General features: G+C 36.1%; 1 protein-coding gene across 1 annotated transcript; it reads left to right on the forward strand.

Moving 5' to 3' along the window:
• The first annotated feature begins 2,889 nt into the window (after positions 1-2,889).
• On the forward strand, positions 2,890-5,290 carry LOC112698050 (benzyl alcohol O-benzoyltransferase-like). The gene is made up of 2 exons (XM_025751470.3): positions 2,890-3,436; positions 4,243-5,290. Exons 1-2 carry the CDS (start codon positions 2,981-2,983, stop codon positions 5,179-5,181), a joined length of 1,395 nt encoding a protein of 464 aa, XP_025607255.1. The 5' UTR covers positions 2,890-2,980; the 3' UTR covers positions 5,182-5,290.
• The last annotated feature ends 17,455 nt before the right edge of the window (positions 5,291-22,745 follow it).

A 22,745-nucleotide genomic window follows, 5' to 3' on the forward strand; every position in this document is an offset into this window, starting at 1 on the left:
ACCGTGATCACTCCAAAGAAATTTGGTGGCCTAGGTGTTAGAGATCCTGCTTGTGTTAATATATCTTTACTTGGTAAATTGGTTTGCCAACTTTTTCATTGTCAGGACAAGCCTTGAGTTGCTTTATTGAGGGCGAAGTATCTGAGGAATGAGGGAGTTTTAGATGGCACTGTCCCTTGCAATGCTTCTCATGTTTGGAAGAGTATCTCAAAGCCTTTTAGTGCTCTTAAGGATGCATTCTCTTGGTGCGTTGAGTCACTTGATCAATCTTTTTGGTTTGACAATTGGAGTATTGAGGGCCCAATTGCTCAAGATGTCTCTTTTGTACATATATCTGACTCTGATTTAACTATTAAAGACGTTTGAAAAGATGGTCAATGAAATTTCATGATATTTTCTCTATCATTTCAGAAGATGTCAAACAGCGTTTGAATGCTTATAATCCGGATTTGAATGATGGAGAGAGTTCGAGTTGATCGTGGGATGTGGTATCTTCTAGACTCTACTCAACTAAGAGTGGGTACAGTTGCCTAGCCAAAAGAAAGTTTGACTGGAATGAGCATGATAATTGGTTGTGGGTATGGCGACTGCATATTCTTGAGAAGTACAAGTTCTTGATTTGGCTCAATCTTCATAATGCTATTCCTACGGTAGAGTTTCGTTTGGGTCGTGACTTAGCTTTATCTAGCACCTGTTATCGGTGTCAGAATGGTTCTGAATCCATTCTTCATTATTTTCAGGAGTGCCCTAGTACCAAGGATGTCTGGAATCTTTTAGGCCTGTATTCATATAACTCAGATTTACGTGATTGGCTCTACAGAGGTGCAAGGAGTAGAGATATTTTTCTTTTCTTTTCGACCATCTGGTGGATTTGGAGAAGCAGGAATAATGACTTATTTAATATATATGATTCTTGGAGTGCTAGTAAAGTGGTGAGTTTAATTCGTAGTTCAGTAAGGGAGTTTCACACTATTTTTGCTATGCATCAATCTTTGTCTCTTCCTTCGCTTTGTTTGCATTGGGTTCCACCTTCAGTTCATTCTGTTAAATTGAATTGTGATGCTAGCTATTTTGCTCCTTTTGGCTATGCTGGTTTTGGTTGTATCATTTGTAATCTTAATAGATGTTGGTTGAAAGTTTACACTGAAAAAGTCGAAGTGTGCAGTGTTCTTTTTGCTGAATTGTATGCAATTTGGAGAGGTTTACTTCTTGCTTAGGAGAGTAGATTTCGTGAGGTTATTTGTGAAATAGACGGTTTAGAAGCTCTTTTCTTGGTAAACAAAGAATGCTTGGTAAAGATATTTCGGAATGAAATTTGGCAAAGCATATACAAGAGGTTATGAATTGGAATTGGAGAGTCTCTATTCTTTTAATTCAGAGGAATGCAAATAGTATTGTAGATTAAATGGCTAAAGTAGCTACTTTTGACACAGACATTCACTCGAATTGGAGCCAACCATAAAGTGAGCTTCAATATCTAATAGATTTAGATATAAATCTAACCAATTAATTTAAGGAAAAGTCTAGGGGGCCAGCAGTTTTATTGAATTTTGGCCAGCATGTAACCAGCAGAGGAAGGTGAGCCATTGGATGAAATCTCATACCAATCTCACACCATCAAATCATCATTGATGGCTAGTTGATGGCTAACAATTACAAAAATTGCTGCCCCCTAACATTGCTCTTAATTTAATTTTGTCTCTATTTTTTTTCTTTTCTATTTAATCACCAAAAAAGATTAACTACCAATTATCTGGCATATATGCATCCACATGGAAATGAGTTATGAGACCTCCTACTAGTTAGACGAGGCACCAGTACACTTGATCACTAGTGATGAAATTTGATATAATTCACATTCTAACAAGTAAATTCTTAATTTTCACCTAAATTATTTAGTTAGTATTAATAATATAAATATCGATTATATTAAGTGTATATCAAAATCAGTTATCATTATAAAATATATATTAAAATATAAAATATATATTAAAAATAAATTAAATAGTACATAATTAATTTTAGGGAGTCACTCAGATAAAAATGCTGAAAACGTCTTTTTATAAAGATGTTTTTTAATAATTAAAATTTAACACATAATTGATTAAATCGTGTTATTTTTGTTAAAATTAGGCTAGACAAATTGATTTGATTGATTTGACAGGAAAATTGTGAATCAAATTTTGAACTGGTCTGAATTAATATTATTTTTTTATAAAAAATGACTAAAATACTTCTATTATATATAATAAGAATATTTTAATCATTCTCTATAATAAAGATATTGTAGTTATTTTTATAAAAAAATAATATTAATTTAGACCAGTTCAAGATTTGATTAACCATTTTTTTGATTAAATCAATTTGTCTAGTCTAATTTTGACAAAAATAATATAATTTAATTGATTATATATGTTAAATTTTAATTACTGAAAAACATCTTTAAAAAAAGACGTTTTAAACGTCTTTATCTAAGTGACATCCTTAATTTTAATAATTAATTTTAGTACATAAATAACATTATAAACATGCATTGTGTGAAAAATGCTGCATGCATATTAACAATGTGATGAATGGCACACAATAGTCTATTAGAATAAGCAAGTTAAGTTAACCAATATTATCAAAGGAAAAGTCTAAGAGCCCACTAATTTTTGTGTTTTTTGATCAGCACTTAACTATCAAAGTAAAAGTGAGTAATCTCCTATTATTAGATATAATCTCACACCATTAAAAACATTATTGATAGCCAATTAATAATTACAAAATATTAAAATTACTGTACCCTAACATTCCTCGTTACCAAATATGCATCTTATTATTACCAACTGCCCCATATATACATACCGCCATCCATTTCTGGTAACAACACTAGTTGCCATTCATCAGACTACATACTATAATAACAGACCATTTCCTAAGTTCTTTATATTCCTTCTTCTTACATCACTAATTGTTAACTCTCTCACACACATACGACATGTCTTCATCATCATCAAAATCTCCCTCTCCCGTGTTTACAGTGAAAAGGTGCAAACCAGAGCTAGTAGCTCCGGCTATGCCCACTCCCCGCGAACTTAAACTGCTATCAGACATTGATGATCAAGAAGGGTTTCGTTTCCAACTTCCAAGCATATTTATATACGGTCACAATCCATCAATGGAAGGAAAAGACCCAGTAAAGGTGATAAGAGATGCACTCTCAAGAACACTTGTGTTTTACTACCCATTTGCCGGTAGGCTTAGGGAGGGTCATGCCCGCAAGTTGATGGTGGATTGCACTGAAGAGGGTGTCTTGTTCATCGAGGCTGATGCTGACGTGGCACTTGATCAACTTGGTGACTCCCTTCAACCTCCGTTCCCTTGTTTTGAAGAACTCCTTTACAATGTTCCAGGATCGGAAGGAATTGTCAACTGTCCCCTTCTACTCGTACAGGTTCCAAAAAATTACTCTTCAAATTTTGAATAGTAAAAACAATCCCTGTCATTGTAGATTACAAATAATATTTTAACTAAATTTTCAGCTAAATTAGATATCAAAATAGCAGAAAATCTACTTAAATGTTAAAAGGAGTAAACTATTATTTTTATTTATAAAAATTTTAAATGTGGAAAAATTTATTTATAAAAAAATAAAATTGAAATTGTATTAAAAAGAAAGATTTCAGACTATAGAATTATTTAAACACTAAAAAGTTAAACTACTTAAAATTTAAAAAAAAAAATATAAAATTAAAGTTATATCCATAAAAAATAATAATTTTTTAAAATTTGAATAAAGTTATGCATAGAATTGATCTTTTATAAATATAATTTTAATTTTGTTATTTTATGGATAAATTATTCAGCCTTCAGAATTTTTATGAATAGAAATAACAGGTTATCTCAAAATAAAGATTAAAAAGTTGGATGAGTCTTGAAACAAAATATTTTTTTATATAATCTTTTCCCTTTTAATCTTGAACAAGTGAAAATATATGTCCCTCTATTACAAGAAAAATACTAAGAACTAATAAGTAATTTGTTGTTTGACTTTTTGCAAGCTAAGCTAATAGCTAGGGAAAAAACAAAACTTTATAGAATATATTTTAAAGAATAAAAAATATAGAAAACTAATCTTTTTATTTTAAAATTTTTTTCACTTTATAAAAATTTAAAATTTAAAATAAATAAAATAATTTTAAAAAATTAATTAAAATTTACTGTAAAAAAATTAATTATTTAGTATTATTTAAATAACAGGTGACACGCTTTAAATGTGGTGGTTTCACCCTTGCCTTCCGCCTAAACCACACCATGAGTGACGGCACTGGTTTTGCACAATTTATGACTGCCATGGCTGAAATGGCTCGTGGTGCACATCAACCTTCCATTCTACCTGTGTGGTCCAGGGAGCTCTTGAGTGCAAGGCACCCACCTCGCATTACATGCAACCATCGCGAATTCGAAGAACCCATAGTAGACACCTCCACCATTATTCTGAGCAAGAAAGATATGATTCAACGCTCCTTCTTCTTTGGACCAACCGAAATAGCTTCCCTTCGTCGTTTGGTTCCACGTCACCTCGGCGAATGCACTAGATTTGAGCTTGTAACTGCATGTCTATGGTGTTGCCGTTCAAAAGCATTGCAACTTGCGCCAGAAGATGATGTTCGCATGATGTGCATCGTGAATGCACGCGCTAGATTTAACCCTAAAATACCCCTTGGTTATTACGGAAACGTTTTTGCTTATCCTGCAGCAGTTACAACTGTAAGGAAGCTTTGTGAAAATCCGTTTGGATATGCGGTAGAGTTGATAAAGAAAGCAAAAGATGAAGTGACAGAAGAGTACATGCATTCTGTGGCAGATCTGATGGTGACAAAAGGAAGACCGTTATTTACAACCGTAGGATCTTGCATTGTGTCAAACTTGACACGTGCTGGGTTAAGAGAAGTGGATTTTGGATGGGGTAATGCATTGTACGGCGGAGTATCTGAAGGTGGGGCTGGGGATTTTTTTGGAGTAACGTTTATGATGGATTGTGTGAATGGCAAAGGAGAAGAAAGTGTAATGTTTCCAATTTTCTTGCCGGTCAAAGCTATGGAGAGGTTTGAGAAAGAGTTGGCTGATATGCTTTGTAAGAGTTGTGATAATGGATATCCTACATTATCAGATCTTCCTTGTAGCTCTAACTTGTAGTAATTTGTGAATGTTGAAAGAATGAGCTGAGCAATAATCTACGGGCTCATTATATATAATTAGAAGTGGGTGTGTTTTAAGGTGAAATTGAAAGATGAAAATTGATTTAAGGTGGCTGCAGATATGCTTTGTAAGAGTCATGATGCTGAATTGCTGATGGGTATCCCACCTTTATCAGATCTTCCTCGTAGCTATAACTTATATAGTTATTTGTTAAAAAAAGATACTATTTCAACAATAAAATTACTCATATATATAATTTAATTTATTTTTAATTTATATTATATACTAATAATTAATTTTAATTATTAATTTTGCTCTACATCTAACACAATTATATTATTAATTAATACTAATGGGTGGATTCTTATGGGGTGAAAATGATAGTCGAAAATTTGTAAATAATTTAATTTAGTTAGATTAAATTTGTTTATTGCTCTTCACCACTAACACCATCTTCAACTCTTTCCTCCAATACTACAATTTTAATGTTAAATTTACTTCTCCACACTTTGTCCTATTTTTGGCATGGTCTGAATTTGATGGCGCTACACCTTCCAAGCTTAGCGTTTTGTTTCCAAGGATCTTAGTTGATAAGAAATCACCGGTGATTTTTCGAGCACTCAGTGATCACATTGAGGTGAAGCTCTACCTCCTCCTTCTTGTGAATCACTCCATCCATTCCTGCATGTCCGACGACCACCAAAATTTGTTGCCCGGTGTCTTTGTCCCCCTCAAAATAAAATCTGGATAATGGTTCTGCACTAGTATAACTCCCGTTAACAAGATCGATAAATGTTTCCGTCGATTTTATGGATTAGGGTTCATACGAATGGGAATAAATGTGATTTAACTGTCACGGTCTTGGACACACTCCAACGCTACCGTGCTGCCACTTGAACTTACTCAACCTCTTGAGTTAAGACCAAGTCAGTCTAACCCTCAATACTTAGCAAGAAAATTAAGAACACAAGAGAACACAAGAGAAATGAAGTTTTGGTGAAAGAACACTTTATTGCTCAAGTGTCTATTACAAATGACTCACACTAACTCTCACGTCCTATTTATAGCCATCCACCTCCTTAATAGATGGTTAGAATTAAATCTAATCAACAGTCCAAATTAAATATCTATCCTACTACATCTTTCTAAATACTTCTATATTCTTCCATACTACTCTCCATACTCCTATATACATCCACACGCTTCTAGAATACTCTCTGACCTTCCAGAATCTTCTAGAACCTTTTAGAGTATTTCGGGACCTTCTAGGACATTCTAGAACATTTTAGAACAATCTAGAGCATTCTCAAACACTCCAGAAAATTATACAAATACTGTTAAATCTAACCGTCTAAAATTTACCGTGACATTCTTCCCCACCTAATGCGCAAACGTCCTCGTTGCGTTCTGTTCATGATAGCGCTCTAGGTATTCTTGGAATTGCCACAGATCTTCACGAGCTTACCAACTAGCTTCAGTTATCAGAAGTCCTTTCCACTTGATCAAGTATTGGATACTTGGTGGTACTCCTCTTTGTCGCACGACGCGATTAGCTAAGATCTCTTCGATTTCTTTATCAAAGGATCTAATCACCACGGGCGGAGCACGACTCGAGTTACCTCTACTCGGTTCGTCTTGGTCTCCATGATATGGTTTAAGCATACTCACATGGAAGACCAGGTGGATTTTCATAAAGGGAAGGAGTTGTACTTTGTAAGCAACCTCCCCAACACATCCAATGATCTCAAATGGCCCTTCGTATTTGCGGATTAAACCCTTATGAGCCGTGCAAAAGGCCTTGAATTGTTGTGGAAGAAGTTTGATCATTACCTTGTCTCCCACTTGATAGCTTGTATGCCTCCTCTTCTTATCTGACCATTTCTTCATCCTCTTGGCAGCTTTGTCGAGGTAAGAACGAGGGACATCTACTTGTTCTTCCCATGAATTAATCATATGATAAGCTCCAGGGCTCTTTTCTGAGTAAGAGAAAGAAAGAGAGTGAGGTGTAAGCAGCTATTTTTCAGTCACAATCTCTAATGGGCTCTTCCCTGTGGACTCGCTCCTTTGCAAATTGTATGAAAACTGAGCAATGTCGAGGAGTTTTGTCCAGTCTTTCTGATCAGCGCTTACAAAATGCCTCAAGTAACACACGAGTAAGGCATTCACTCTCTTAGTCTGTCCATCGGTTTGAGGATGGAAGCTTGTTGAAAAATGAAGCTCCGACCCAAGGAGTTTGAACAGCTCTGTCCATAGTCATCCAGTGAAGCGTGATCTCGATCATTAATGATGCTCTTAGGCAATCCCCAGTACTTCACCACATTCTTGAAGAATAGTCGTGCTGCTTCCTCTGCAGTGCAGTCATTAAGGGCAGGTATAAAGGTAGCATACTTTGAAAATCGATCTACTACCACGAGAATATATCCAAACACCTCGAACTTTGGTAAGACAGAGATAAAATCTAGAGAGACATTTTCCCACGGTCGCTCTGATGGAGGCAGAGGTTCCAATAACCCGCTTGGTGTCTTGTTTTCAATCTTATCTTGTTGGCACACAAGACAAGTCTTCACATAGCTCTCCACCTTATCTCTCATTTGAGGCCAATAATAAGAAGATTCAATGAGTGCCAAGGTCCTTCGCTGGCCTTGGTGACCAGCCTACTTGGTGTCGTGGTATTCTCTCACTAATTTTCTTCTTAGATTTTCTCATTTAGGGACGTATAGTATTCTCCCTTTAGTGTAGAGAAGGTCATTGGTGCACGAATCCCTACACTTCGTACAATTGTACCAGCAAGTGCACTGGGTTGTCCAAGTTATACCTGAGCGAGTCAGGATCGATCCCACAAGGATTGTGGTTTGAAGCAAGCTATGGTTATCTTGTAGATCTTAGTCAGGCGGATAGAAGAGTTATTGGATTTGAATGCATAAAAATGAAATAGGGTATAAAATACTTTGTGAATTCGAATGTTACCAGTGATAAGAAGATGGTTAAGGCTTGGAGATGCTTTATCCTTTTGGATTAACTCTGGTCTTACTGTCTTCTTCAATTGTGAATGATTTCTGCTTTATGTGATCGATACCGTACGGTCGCGGTCACCAATCTCCTCCAGATCTGAATCCCAGGGTTAGTGTGGATCCATTCTGATTGAGGGTGAAGCTCCTGCAGTCCATTCTCCTTAATGATCCGGATCAGAGAATGCTACACCTTTGGGTTCTAGCCTCTTCGAATCTTCCGGATCAGAGAATGCTGCGCTTTTGGGTTCTAGCCTCTACCACAGAGACCCTAATCTCTCCAAACCTTGGTTGAACTAGTGTCTCGAGAAGTCCCCAATGAAGTCATGGATTAGCCGTCTAAGAGATGTATAATCAAGCTGGCGGTTCGATGCTTTCCAGTTGCGTAATCACACGAACCCAAGAAGAACACGGGTGGTTGTTAGGCACACGGTCTTAGTATGAAGAACAGAGATGATTCTCATGGGTCATACCATTCTTAAAGTTGAAGAACGAAGATACATCTTAGAATTGAATCAAACACGGATTGAAGAGAAACAGTAATACTTTTATTAATCCATAAAACTCAGTAAGGCTCCTCCCCTCAACCTAGGGGGTTTAGAAACTCATACTGATAGAAAACACAATGATACACGAAAATATGGCATAAGGTCCTATGTGATTATGTAAAATATCTCTTAAATACTAAACTAATGACTAAGGATTACATAATAATGGTAAAATAGTCTTTTTAGTGCTAAAATTCACTTCTGGGGCCCACTTGGTGAGTGTTTGGGCTGAGTTTTGATGAGATCCATATGCTCTGAGGCCTCTAGAGCATTGAACGCTGGCTAGGGGGTCCTCTTTGGGCGCTTGGATGCTGATCTCCTCCTTTGGGCGCTGGATGCCTGGAATGGGGTAGGAGACTGGCGTTGAACGCCAGTTTTGAGCCTTCAATTCTGAAGCAAAGTATAAACTATTATACATTTCTAGAAAGCTCTAGAAGTTAGCTTTCTATAGCCATTGAGAACGCTCCATTTAGAATTTTTTAGCTCAAGAAAAGCTCTTTCGAGTGCAAGGAGGTCAGATCCGAAGAGCATCTGCAGTGCTTTCTTTGTCTCTGAATCAGACTTTATCTCCAGCTCCTCAATTTCAGCCAGAAAATACCTGAAATTATACAAAAAATACACAAACTCAAAGTAGAATAAAAAAATGTGAATTTTACACTAAAACATATGAAAAATTAATAAAACTTAAACAAAACATGCTAAAAACTATACGAAAATGATGCCAAAAAGCGTATAAAATATCCGCTCATGAGTTATTTTCTAGCCAAAATCTTTTGGTCTTACCTTCTCTAGCCAACTCCACCAACTTCTTGGCTAATGGATCGTGATGCAACCCTTCCTTAATGGTATGCACAATATCTCCTTCAACCATAAAAATGGTTACCAACTTAGCCTTACGGCGCAGCGCATCTGCTACCACATTAGTCTTGCCAGGCTTGTATTCAAATTCAAAATCAATCTCAGCTAAGAAATCTTGCCACCTAACTTGTTTAGGGCTTAATTTCTTCTGAGTTTGGAAGTAGCTTGTAGCCACATTGTCTGTCTTGACGATGAAGTGTGAACCAAATAAGTAGTGACGCTAAGTTCTCAGACAATGCACCACTGCAGCCATCTCCTTCTCTTGGATGGTGATCGTCTCTATGTATCATTCAATTTGCGACACTCAAAGGCAATAGGATGTCCTTCTTGCATCAGAACCCCTCCAATAGCATAGTCAGAAGCATCAGTGTGGATTTTAAATACCTTTGAGTAGTCAAGTAGTGCTAGTACTAGTCCTTCTATGATAGCAGCCTTCAACTCATCAAAGGCCTTTTGACACTCCTTTGACCATTCCAAAGAGTGATTTTTCTTGAGAAGATTAGTTAATGGTGTAGCCTTGGCGGAGCATCCCTTGATAAACCTCTGATAGTAATTAGCCAACCCAAGGAATGACCTCAATTTAAATACCTTGTTTGGCGGCTCCCAATCTTTGATAGACTTCACCTTTCCTTGATCCAAGCAGAGGGTTCCACCTTTAATGATGTGTCCCAAGAAGTAGACTTTGTCCCTTGCAAAGAAACAATTTTTCTTCTCCACATATAGGTTATTCTCTCGCAAGATCTTGAACACAGTTCATAAGTGTTCTACATGTTCCTCTAGGGTATTGCTATAGAGAACAATGTAATCCAAGTAGACCACTACAAACCAATCAAGGTAAGGTCGAAAGATCTCGTTCATCAAGGTACAGAAGGTCGCAGGAGTATTGGTCAAGCCAAAAGGCATCACCAACCACTCATACGATCCATACCTCGTGACACACGTGGTCTTAGGCTCATCACCATTAGCAATCCTCACTTGGTGATAAAATGACCTCAAATCCAGTTTTGAAAACCACTTGGCTCGACCAAGTTGATCAAACAAATCGGCTGTCAAAGGAATATGGTATTTGTTCTTGATGGTTACCTTGTTAAGTGCTCGATAGTCGATGCATAGTCTCAACGAACCATCATACTTCTTTTGGAACAAGACTGGTGCGCCATAAGGTGCCTTCGATGGACGGATAAACCCAGCATCTAGCAAATTCTTGAGTTGCTTCTTCAACTCCTCAAGTTCTGGCAGTGCCATCCTATAAGGTGTTGAAGCAGGCGGCTTTACTCCTGACTCCAATTCAATCTTGTGGTCCACCTTCCTCCTAGGTGGTAGTTGTTTTGCCAACTCGGGAGGCATCACATCCTTATTTTCTTCAAGGACTTCGTTAATTTTGGGAGGAATGTCTTCTCTTTCAGATGTTGACTCCTCTTGTAATAGAGCTAAATATGTAATCTCTTCCTTCTTAAACCCTTTCTTGAGTTGCATAGTAAAATGCATCGGTAGTCCTCCAACTTTAAAGACTGTAGGGACCATGCATGGAGACCCTTTCTCCATGACACATACTATGTCATAGTATAGCATAGGTATTATATTTGCCTTCCTTTGCAAATCAAGCCCAATGACTATTTTGAAATCGTCCATGGGTGCTACTGAGAAATCCACAAGACCCTTCCAAGAACCAAGAGTCATCTCAACCCCTTTTACTACTCCCTTAAGAGGTTCACCCTTGGTATTCACGGGTTTGAAGCAACCATTTTTTTCGGTGATCTTCAACCAAGTCTCTTTGCTTCATCAGGCACGATGAAGTTGTGTGTAACACCAGTGTCGATCATAGCTATGGCGAGTTTTTCATTGATAAAGGCCTTGACATACATCAAGCCTTTCTTTCTGCGGTGCTTGCTTCTTTTTCCTTCACAGCATTCATGAGTTGGATAGATCCAACACACTCATTTACTTTAGTTTGACCCTCTCGTTCCTCGGTAATAGATGCCAGAGTCCCTATCTTGGGGCAGTCCTTCATTTGGTGTGGTCCCTTGCACACGAAGCATCCTCCTTTGGGAACGAAAACCTTCTTCTTTTCCTCATACCCTTTCTTTGAAGAGTATTTCCTTCCTTCTTGGTTGAGAAACTCTTCCCATTGTCTCCTCCACTTTTAGTAGAACTAGGCTTGGAGGAAGACTTGGGTTTAGAGTCTCCCCTATGATACTCAGTTATTGATTCGACCACCACGATGGCCTCATCGACATCCTTAACATTTCTTCTTTGTAGTTCTTGTTTTGCCCAAGGTTGGAGTCCATCAATGAAGAAGAACAATGCATCCTCTGATGCTAAGTTGGGGATTTGAAGTGTGAGAGTAATGAACTCCTTTACGTAGTCGCTAATTGTACTCTTGTGCTTCAACTCCCTCAACTTCTTCCTTGCTTCATAAACCACATTCTCAGGGAAGAATTGTCTTTTTAATTCCCTTTTGAAATCTTCCCATGTGGCTATATTGCAAGTACCCTTCTCCATATCTATGCATTTTCTCCTCCACCACAAAGTAGCATTATTAGAAAGGTAGAGAGCTGTAGTGTGTACCTTTATTGCTTCTTCGACCACCCCTTAGCCTTCGAAGTACCTCTTCATTTGCCATAGGAAGTTCTCCACTTCTCGAGCGTCCCCCACGTCCTTGAACTCCTTTGACTTGGGGAGATCAATCTTTGTCCTCTCCCTTATAATGGTTGGTTAAGATTTTGCCTCTTTGAACCAAACTCGAACTTCCTAAAATAGTTTCAAGAAATTCTCAAGCTTCTCTTCGATTTGGAGCATGCTTTCTTTGAAAGCATCTAGTTCTCCTAACACGTGAGTCTCGAGGGCCTCCTTATCATGCTCTATCATTTTAAAACGCTCATCTATAGAGAATAGAACATTCTCCAACATAGAAACTCTCTCTTCTAAGAAGTTAGAGTCCTTATTTCTAGGCTCACATGAAGAACGGACCTTTTTGCCTCTCCATTGAGAAGGAATAGCATTTCTTCCCCTTTGAGACTCAACATGCTCCATGGTTACACTAGAAGCCATACCCACAAACCACTTGTGCTCCCTCTCAAACCTTGTTCTGATGCCAAAATTGTCACGGTCTTGGATACACTCCAATGTTACCGTGCCAACACTCGAACTTACTCAACCTCTTGAGTTAAGACCAAGTCAGCCTAACCCTCAATACTTAGCAAGAAAGCTAAGAACACAAGAGAACGCAAGAGAAAGGAAGCTTTGGTGGAAGAACACTTTATTGCTCAAGTGTCTATTACAAATGACTCACACTAACTCTCACCTCCTATTTATAGCCATCCACCTCCTTAATGGATGGTTAGGATTAAATCTAATCAACGGTCCAGATTAATTATCTAGAACCTTCATTACAAATATCTATCCTACTACAACTTTCTAAATACTTCTAAATTCTTCCATACTACTCTTCATACTCCTATATACATCCTCACTCTTCTAAAATAATCTATGACCTTTCAAAGTCTTCTAGAACTTTCTAGAGTATTACGGGACCTTCTAGGACATTCTAGAACGTTCCAGAACTATCTAGATCATTCTCAAACACTCCAAAAAATTATACAAATATTGTTAAATTTAACCTTTTAAAATTTACTGTGACATAACGCTCCATATAGACAATCATTAACAGAAACTATTAGTTAAAAAATGGAAGGATAAACGAAATTGGTGTTATATTTTTAATGGACTAATTTGATTAAAAAAATTATTAGGAAACGAAAATGATAATTGGCCAATTTTTCGATGACCAATTTAACTATTAACTCTATATTAATATTTTAGTTATTATTTATTTATTATGTTAAATATTGAAAAAATAATCTATGAATTTATTAAAGTGAATATGTTTTAATTTATTAAAAAAATAATTTTTGTATGTTTTTATGTTTTCTATGATATAAAGGCTAAATTTTTATATATTTTTTAATTTTTATTATTCACTTTTAATATAAATATAAAAAATATAGGAGAAGTATAGGTAAAGGTGATAAATACAATATTTTATTAAATACTAATTAAAAGAAAAGCACGGTAGCTTCATATATAACAAATAAGTCATGCTATTTTCTTTAATTGTTTTATTTTTATTTAAAAAATCATTTCTCATAACAAATAAATGAGACAAAGTTCCACCAGCTCAGTTTAAAGCTCGTTTGAAAAATAATAGAAGCTATTTTTTTTAATTATGAAAAGTCATAATACACGTGTTTGACATCATTTAAATTTTTTTTAATTTTTTAAAATATTAATTCATAATCTTTTGAAGGAGTAAAAATATATGACTTCTTCTTTTTGATAAGTCATTCTATCACTTTTCTGAAAAAAATTAACTTCAAAATAAAAAAATTTACTTTCATTCTTTACTTTGTGAAAATGTTTTCTGTTTCTACTGAAGTCTTCCACCACCATTTTCACGTAAAATTTCATCTTTTAGAAGTACTGTCATTTCACCACCATTTTCACATAATGATTCATCTGTTGAAAGTATTGATCCTCCACTACCATTTTAAAACAAATCACCTACTACATGTATTTCTTTCAGTTATTTTTTTATCATTTAAACACTCTATTTTTATTATTAAAGTTGTATTTAATTGTGTGTGGTATGAAATCTCAGTTTTAATTTTATTTTTTTCACATGTGATTTTATTTTTATATAGGGTAGTGCTAGGGAGCCAATGGTCTAAGCGTACAATATGTACAATGGGCTAAATCTTTGGTCCATGAATAAAATGAACATCACCCATACTATCCAGAATAATCATCCGGATACCAGGGATAATAAATATCTCATGTTATAAAATCACTAATCCCAAAAACTTAAGTTAATTTTGGAGTTCACCAAGGATCGAACCCTTGATCTTTCGGATCTAGAACTCTAATACCATGTCATGAACCCACTCATCCCAAAAAAGTAACTTTTGTTACGATGGATAACCGGAGATTAATGGGTTGGACAAGTTTGGCTGGCCCAATCGTCTGAATGATGAAACGTCCAAGTGGGTTTATGCTCCGAGACCCCATCCGACTTGTGTAAGGGAGAATGGGGGGTGGTACCTGCAAAGATACTCCGATGCCAAAGTCAGCAAAGGGGTAAAACAAGTCTAGAGAGTATTGGGCTTCTGAGATACCTGAGAGGTGCCAGTATATTTATAGTGGTGAACCTATAGCCACCGCTGAAGTAGTTCTGTCTTTTGAGGTGGATAACCGTCTCTTTATCTTAGGGAGGTTGAGATATGGCTCCTGGAAGTGGGTAGAGAGATTTTAGGGGCAGTTACTCATTTGAATGAGTGATTATCTGCCAGCTAATCTTCGTCCCTGACTTCTTTAGGGTTAGTCGTGGTAAGAACCGACTTCGTAGGGAGGAGGTCGGTATAAGGCGAGGCTCAACCCTTTTGGGTTGGGCCTTTTGTTGGGACCTGGGCCTTATCGTTGGGCCATGGTATGAACAGTGCCCTTACTCGAGCCCAATTTCTTTTAAGATTTGGGTTCGAGTATTCTACTCGGGGTCGTAACCGACTTGTGAGGGAACCGACGTGATTGTTTGCAACCGACGTGAATTTTTGTGACTTTTGATTTTCACAGTTACGTCTAATCAAACGTCGCGTCCGTTAGGGGTATGCGTAGGTATTAATTACCTTGGTAACGGTGCATCCATTAATGATCGCTTTCATTTTTACCATTATGCCCCTAACGTGCTTATAAGTGCTTCCCCTTCTTTCGTTGTTTCGTTTCTTCGATTTTTCAAATTTTCCCTTTCATCTGCTCGTAGAACACTTTCGTATCTGTTCGTGGAACACTTTTGTTGAAGGCTTTCATCTTCCTCTACCCCTTTTCAGGCAAAGGTTGGTTCTTTCTTCCCTTTTATTAAGTGCTTCTGTTAGCATGCCTTTTATTTTCTTTGGAGCGGGAGAAGATGACGCCGTAGGTTTCTGTTAGATTCCATGCCCCCCTTAGGAACTCTCGTTTTTTATTCTTTTTTCTTTTTCCTTTGTAGGTTTTCATCGTACCTTAGAAAAAATGTCTTCTGTAGAAGTTCTTGCTCAGTGGTTTGATGTTACGGTCTTTGGGGAGGAACCCTTGGTTGATGCCGAGTTTATCACCAACCTTCGCACTCATTACCATATTTGTACTTCTGAGGAGGATGAGCCAAAGTATGAATTGGTGGTCCCAGGTCTGGAAGACCGGGTTTGTTTTGGGAGGGATACTGAGGAGGTCCCTCATTTTTTCTACATGTATGAAAGCATGATTACCCGTTTGGGTGTTTTTCTTCCATTTTCTGATTTTGAAATAGCTGTTTTACGTCATTGCCGAGTTGCTCCTACCCAACTTCACCCCAATTCTTGGGGTTTTCTGAAAATTTACCAGTTTATCAGCCACGCCTTAGATTTTCCGACCTCTTTGAGGATTTTCTTCTATCTTTTCCACATGACCAAGCCCTTCAGTGGGCTAAAGAACAAGCAGCAATGGGTGTCTTTCCGAGCTATACAAGGTCGGAGAGTTTTCACCCCTTTTTGATGAATCCTTCCATGACTTCAAAAATTATTTTTTCAAAGTTCAAGGTGTAGAGGGTCACCACCCCTTTTTCCTGGATGAAAATTCTGTTCCTCGCTTTCCTTTGTATTGGTTGGAGGCCTCCCCCTGTGAGAAATATGGTTTGGATGACTTGGATGAGGTGGAGGCCGCCATTGTGGGGTTCCTCCGAGAAGTGTGGGGGAGGGCCCCATATCTGGATACCAAAAAATTTATCCAGGGGTCGCCGACCTTTGTCCAGACACAATTAGGTAGCCTTTGTCTTTTCTGCTTTATTTCCGACTTGTATCTTGTTTTTCCGACTTGTCTGACTTTTTTGGCTACTAATTGCTTTTTACAGAGATGGCGAAGAAGAATTCCAGTGAATCCTACCAGAAGGTCCAGGAGGCCAAAGCGAGGTCCCGTGCCAGGGCCAGCAGCGCCAGGGTAACTAGCTCTCCTCTTCCTCTTCCTCCCCCTTCTTCCCAAAATTTGGGAACCTCTTCTCATCCTATTGTTGTTTCCTCCTCGGCCTCTTCTCAGCCGCCCCCTTCCCCCCCGATCTTTTCCTGAGCCAGACAAGAAGAAGCGCAAGACTTTAGAGTCTAGCTCTTCTTTTGAATATGAGGATAAGGTGGATGCTCCTTTATTTATCCAAAAACACATCTATCCTCATATCCGTATAGGTATGGATGATGTTTCTGTCCGGAACAACCTCACTATTCTGGCTCAGGAAAATATCAGGGCGGCGGCGGTGTGCACTAAGTTTCTTGATATTTTTGAGAAGACTCCTCTTAGCTCGCTGGGTTCAACTTCGAGGGTTGAAGAGTTGGAGGAAAGGCTTCTCATGTATCAGAAACATGAGAAAGAGTTGAAGGTCGCTAAATTGAAGGAGGAGAGGGATGGCCTCCAGGAGAAGGGGAGCAAGTTACAAGCCCAATACAATATGGAGGAGGGCTTGAGGGAGAAGGCGCAGGAGAGTTATTCGAGCTTGTTCAAGGACCTCGTGGAGGTGAGGAAGGACTTGTTGAATTCTCGGACTGCTTACGCCGAGTTGGAGGACTCTATTGCTGAGGGAGCCGAGGAGGCTTGGAGGATTTTTAAGGAGCAGGTCGGAGTCCTTGCTCCCGATCTGGATCTCTTTCCTTTGGACCCTGACAAGATTGTCATTGATGGGGCCATTGTGTCTCCTCCCCGACCTGTGTCTGAGTCCGAGTTGAAGACTCGGGGTCAGAGAATCATAGAGTCTCCTCCCCGACCATACGACGCTCCGAGTTCTTCCAAGGCTCCCGAGACTTCCCTTCCAACTCCTGTGGGTGCTCCTCTCCTTGGTCCTGGTGGCGTTGTGGCCAATCTTCCTGATTCTGGTGGTGATCCGACTACTCCCAGTGGTAATGCTTAAAAATTTGTTGGCTATATGGGGGCCCAGCCTGTGGGTCCCCTCTTTTTAAACTCTCTCTTTTTTTATGTTGGTGGTGGTAGTTGACATTTTATTTGGCCTTTTAAGGCCGTAAACAAAATATTTTAGAAATACCCTTTTTTGGATAAGGGTTTAAGTTATCTTTCGTGTTCATGCTTTTCTGCTTTTGATACTTAGAAAATTTCTTCGATCTTTTCTTGAAAAACCTTTTCCTTTGGCCTGTCTGTCCTTCTGAGCTTTTTTCGCTTTGAGGACTTAGGACAGTCTTTTGGCTTTAATAGATTTTTCGATTTCTTTTTCACTATTCTTTATACTCAACTTTGCGGTTTATTGAGTTTTTATGACTTAGGTTATTTTTGCGATGCGTTTTTTCTTCTTCTCGATTTTTCATTTCGATTTATGGGTCGAAGTGTTTCCGAACTTCTCTACTTGGGTTTTCATTTCGACTTATGAGTCGGAGTGTTTCCGAGTTTCTTACGATCAACTTTTATAACCTCTTTACACCGACTTGTACCTCATCGTTTTATCCTGACGACCATCTAGGTCGGTTCATGGAATTTTCACGCTTTGTCGAGCTTAAGTCGGTGCGTTTCGTAGAAAAAGAAAAAGAATAAACGAGAAGGAATTTTTTGTAAGAGATATTTGTAAAAGATCTTTATTTATTTGGAAAGGTACTTTTACTGCTACTAAGGGTTTTTAGCAATTTATTCCCCTTAGGCCCTACTGTGATGCCTCGTTAAAAACCCTTCTTCAGAAAAAACCCTTTGTTTTTTTGGGAAAAAATCGTGAAGTAGGGAAAAGAGTACATCAGGGAGCAGGGTTCGCTTTTAACCATAGTACATTTTCATGTTGCAAGCATGCCACGACCTTGGTAACTCGGTGCCGTTTAAGTCGGTTACCTTATAATAACCTCTTCCTAAGACTTCTCTAATCTTGTATGGTCCCTTCCAATTAGCAGCGAGTTTTCCTTCCCCAGACTTGTTGACTCCTATGTCATTTCTAATCAAGACCAAGTCGTCTGCAGCGAAGCTCCTTCGAATGACTTTCTGGTTGAATCTGTTCGCCATTCTTTGTTTTAATGTCGTTTCTTTAATATGGGCTTGTTCGCGGACTTCAGGGAGGAGCTCGAGTTCCTCTTAGTGCCCTTGTATATTCCCGATTTCATCATGGAAAATCACCCTTGGGCTTTGTTCACTGATTTTCACCGGTATCATGGCTTCTATGCCATAAACAAGTCGGAAGGGTGTTTCGCCAGTGGCAGATTGTGGCGTCATTCGATAAGCCCATAACACTTGTGGGAGCTCTTCTGTCCAAGCTCCCTTTGCTTCTTGTAGTCTTTTCTTCAGCCCTACCAGTATGACTTTGTTTGCTGTCTCGGCTTATCCATTGGCCTGTGGATGCTCCACTGAGGTGAACTGGTGTTTGATTTTCATGCTGGCCACTAGGCTTTTGAAGGTAGAGTCGGTGAACTGGGTTCCGTTGTCTGTAGTAATGGAATAGGATATTCCAAACCTTGTGATGATATTTTTGTAGAGGAACCTCCGACTTCTTTGGGCTGAGATGGTGGCCAATGGCTCTGCTTCTATCCACTTTGTGAAGTAGTCTATTCCCACGATCAAGTATTTGACTTGTCCTGGCGCCTGGGGAAAAGGACCTAACAAATTCATTCCCCATTTTGCAAAGGGCCATGGAGAAGTTATGCTGATGAGCTCCTCGGGGGGAGCCACGTGGAAATTTGCATGCATCTGGCATGGTTGGCACTTTTTCACAAATTCTGTGGCATCTTTCTCCAAGGTTAGCCAGTAGAATCCAGCTCGGATTACTTTTCTGGCTGGTGACCTGGCTCCGAGATGGTTTCCGCAGATCCCATTATAAACCTCTTCTAGTACTTCCGTGGTTCTTGAGGTCGGTACGCACTTCAACAATGGTATCGATATTCCCCTTTTATAGAGAATATTTTTCACCAAAGTGTAGTATTGTGCTTCCCTCCGGATTTTCTTAGCCTCTTTTTCCTCTTTGGGGAGGATGTCGAATTTTAGGTATTCGACCAAAGGATTCATCCATCCGAGGTTTAGCCCAGTTACCTCAAGGACATCTCGTTTGTACATATTGTACGCTTAGACCATTGGCTCCCTATACTTTTCCTTTTATATAACTTGTTATTGTTTTTATAGTTAGTTTATTTAGTTATAACAAGTTCTTGATCCCAATAAAGGAGGAGGCTAATAGGAGTAAAAAAAATAAAAAATAACAACAAAATATAGATTGACGCACATTTTATATTTATGTTTTATGTTCACTTACCATATCATACACAATAAAATGACAAGCACTAACTATACAATCATTTCTTTGGCATTATCTGCAAGATTATTGTGAATTAAAATTTTATTACTATTCATCACATCCAAGAACACCGTTATGGATGAAGGTGAAATAGAAGAATCAATTTCTAATGATATTACGTGGTAAGAATTAATTGTCTAAAAATAAGTACTTCTATAACTAAAAATCTATGACTCTGATACTACTTGTTGGACCAACCATAAGGAACCTTTGACTATCAGAGAAATTTCAGAAAATAAATCAAGCAAAAGAACATCAGATGAGAATACACTATATCTAACTTAAAATTTTAAAATAATAAATTAATAAATTTTTTATTTTATAAATTCTTTATTTTTTTAATATTTTTTTAGTATGGACTACCTGTAACAGTAGTCACCTCGCGTGAGCGTGGTCTTAACTTCATTTATTTAATTTTGTGCAAGCATGTGGCAACATAGAATGGACTGTGAAAGTTTTTTAAACATTTTTTTTCAGCTAACAAGAACGAGAAGAAAAGGATGCCAAAATTATGTGAATGTAGTTAATTCATATTTTTTTTGTTCTTTAAAGTAAACAATCCATGAATCCCCAAAGTCTATAGTGGCGGAACATGAAACAAAATTTTGGGTACGATAAAAAATAATTGTCAAAAATTTTTTAATATGAACCTCATTTAAGATAATTTCGTTTAATCTTATCTTTCTGATTTGGATGATATTACCAAATTTAAAGTCATTTTTCAAAGTCTCGTTTCAAAAAATTAAGGTCAAACTCATCATATATAACTTTTTGAACTTTTGAATGTTGTATCTTACTTTCTTCGTGATTTATTAAAGTAGAAGAACTATCTACAGATGTTGATATTGTAAAGTTATATGTTTTCCTTCTTAAATATTAGCCTTCTTCTTAAAAGATGTATCAATTTTTTGATTTTTTTATTATTATTTTATATAAAAATTAAAATATATATCCTATAGAATATGTAAAGAAGAAGTTAGAAAGACAAATATTAAAATTTATAATATTTATTAAATTTTTTTATCAATTTATACAAATACAATAATATTAATACTTATCGAGTATTTTATTATTTTTTATCATATAAAAATAAAATAAAATAAATAAAAAATATCTAACTTTTTATATTTGAACTTAAAAGTAAAGAGAGTGTTGCTTATTGAACTTATTAGGTATTTTAAATCATAATAAAATATGTAAGCCAATTAAACTATTTTTTATCTTTTAAAAAAGTATTACTAATTTTTTTATAAAAAGTTTGGACTGAATATACTCATGAAGAATTGCTTCTTTTTTATTTAAATAAAAATAAATTATTTACTCGAATAATCCAACTATATATAGAAAATGAAATAAAAAAAAAAGAGTCATCTTCATTTTCAGAGAACAAAAATACTTTTTTTTTGCACATTACCAAAACAATCCTTCTAAATACTTAAAATTAATACCTACTAATTTCATCTTAACTATATATTTGTCACTTGTCACTTGACCTAGTAAAATTAGGTCATATAAAACAATTTCAGTAGTTGACAAATTACTGAATTGTTAGTAATTAACATTATTATATTATATATTATATATATCCAAAACGGAAGGTGATTCGGTGAATAATGCTACGTTCGCTTCACATGCAGACATCCCGCTAAAACTTAGTTAGGTAAATTTTTTTGAAAAAATATTTGTATTTTTTAAAAATATAAATATTTTGTTTTGTATTTAATAAATAAAAAAATTATGTATTTATATTTATAATTTTTAACAGTTAAAAATATTTTTAAAAATATTTAAAAAAAGTTAAAAAGTTGATTTATTTTTATTAAAATTAAAAATTTTAATATAGTTTTATATATTAATTAATATTTAAATTTAATTTTTATATTAATATTTATTATAATATTTTAAATTTTATAAATTATTTATTAAATATATTTATTGTTGTTTGTATTTATTAAAAATTATTTTTAATTTAATTTATTAAATATAAATATTATAATTTTTAAAAAATTAATTTTTATAAATTATTTTTAAAATATAAAAATTTTATCAAATTAAATCTAAATATGTGGCTAATTTAAATCGGGCCGACCGATTGAAAATAAGTGGACAAAATTATATTGGACTTTACACTACATTTTAATTATGTTTTGGACCACTTAATAATTAACCGATGAACATTCAAAATATCAAAAAATAAAATGAATTACAATTAAATTGGGTTGTTTTAGTTAGTTTATTAATTTCTTTAAATAAATATTAGAGTTTGAATTTTATTTTATATATATAATAATAGATTAGCTAATAAACAAATTGTTAAATAAAATTTTGTTTTATAATAAATTAATTTTCAACTTGTTGAATTGGAGATATTATAAAAAAAAAAAGGGACCGCTAATCAACTCTTTAGGCTTCGAGAAATGACGTGTGTACCTTTCTTTGTGGATTGTGACCACATTAGCCCAATCAAAACATTTCGCTTTCGCACAAGAATGTTGTGGGGCTGGACTCTGGAGCGTTGACCCTAACAAATATCAGAGTTTAAATTTTACTCAATACAACTAACATAAGTTTGGCATATATATACGTGGGTCTGTGTTTTTTAATTTTTTTTTTTTGGGTTTGGTATTTATTAGAGGATAAAAATAAAATTTATTTGTTTAGAAAAATCGTTTATTACCTGATAAATACCCTGATGTAAATAAAAAAAATTCTACTCAATACATATAATAATTATTGATCAATAACAAAAATATAACTTAAATCATAAAAAATAACAAAAATTTAGCCAATTTTTTTATTTTACATAAAAATGTTGATTACTAAAAGTAT

Source organism: Arachis hypogaea, chromosome 6 (assembly GCF_003086295.3).
Source record: "Arachis hypogaea cultivar Tifrunner chromosome 6, arahy.Tifrunner.gnm2.J5K5, whole genome shotgun sequence".
In the NCBI taxonomy this organism is placed as follows: domain Eukaryota; kingdom Viridiplantae; phylum Streptophyta; class Magnoliopsida; order Fabales; family Fabaceae; genus Arachis; species Arachis hypogaea.

What these genes read in the sequence shown, in the direction of transcription:
- LOC112698050 (XM_025751470.3), top strand. Translation starts at nt 2,981, where the DNA reads ATGTCTTCATCATCATCAAAATCTCCCTCTCCCGTGTTTACAGTGAAA. An exon ending in GTCCCCTTCTACTCGTACAG is followed by an intron (nt 3,437 to 4,242) that starts GTTCCAAAAAAT and finishes TTTAAATAACAG; the next exon opens with GTGACACGCTTTAAATGTGG.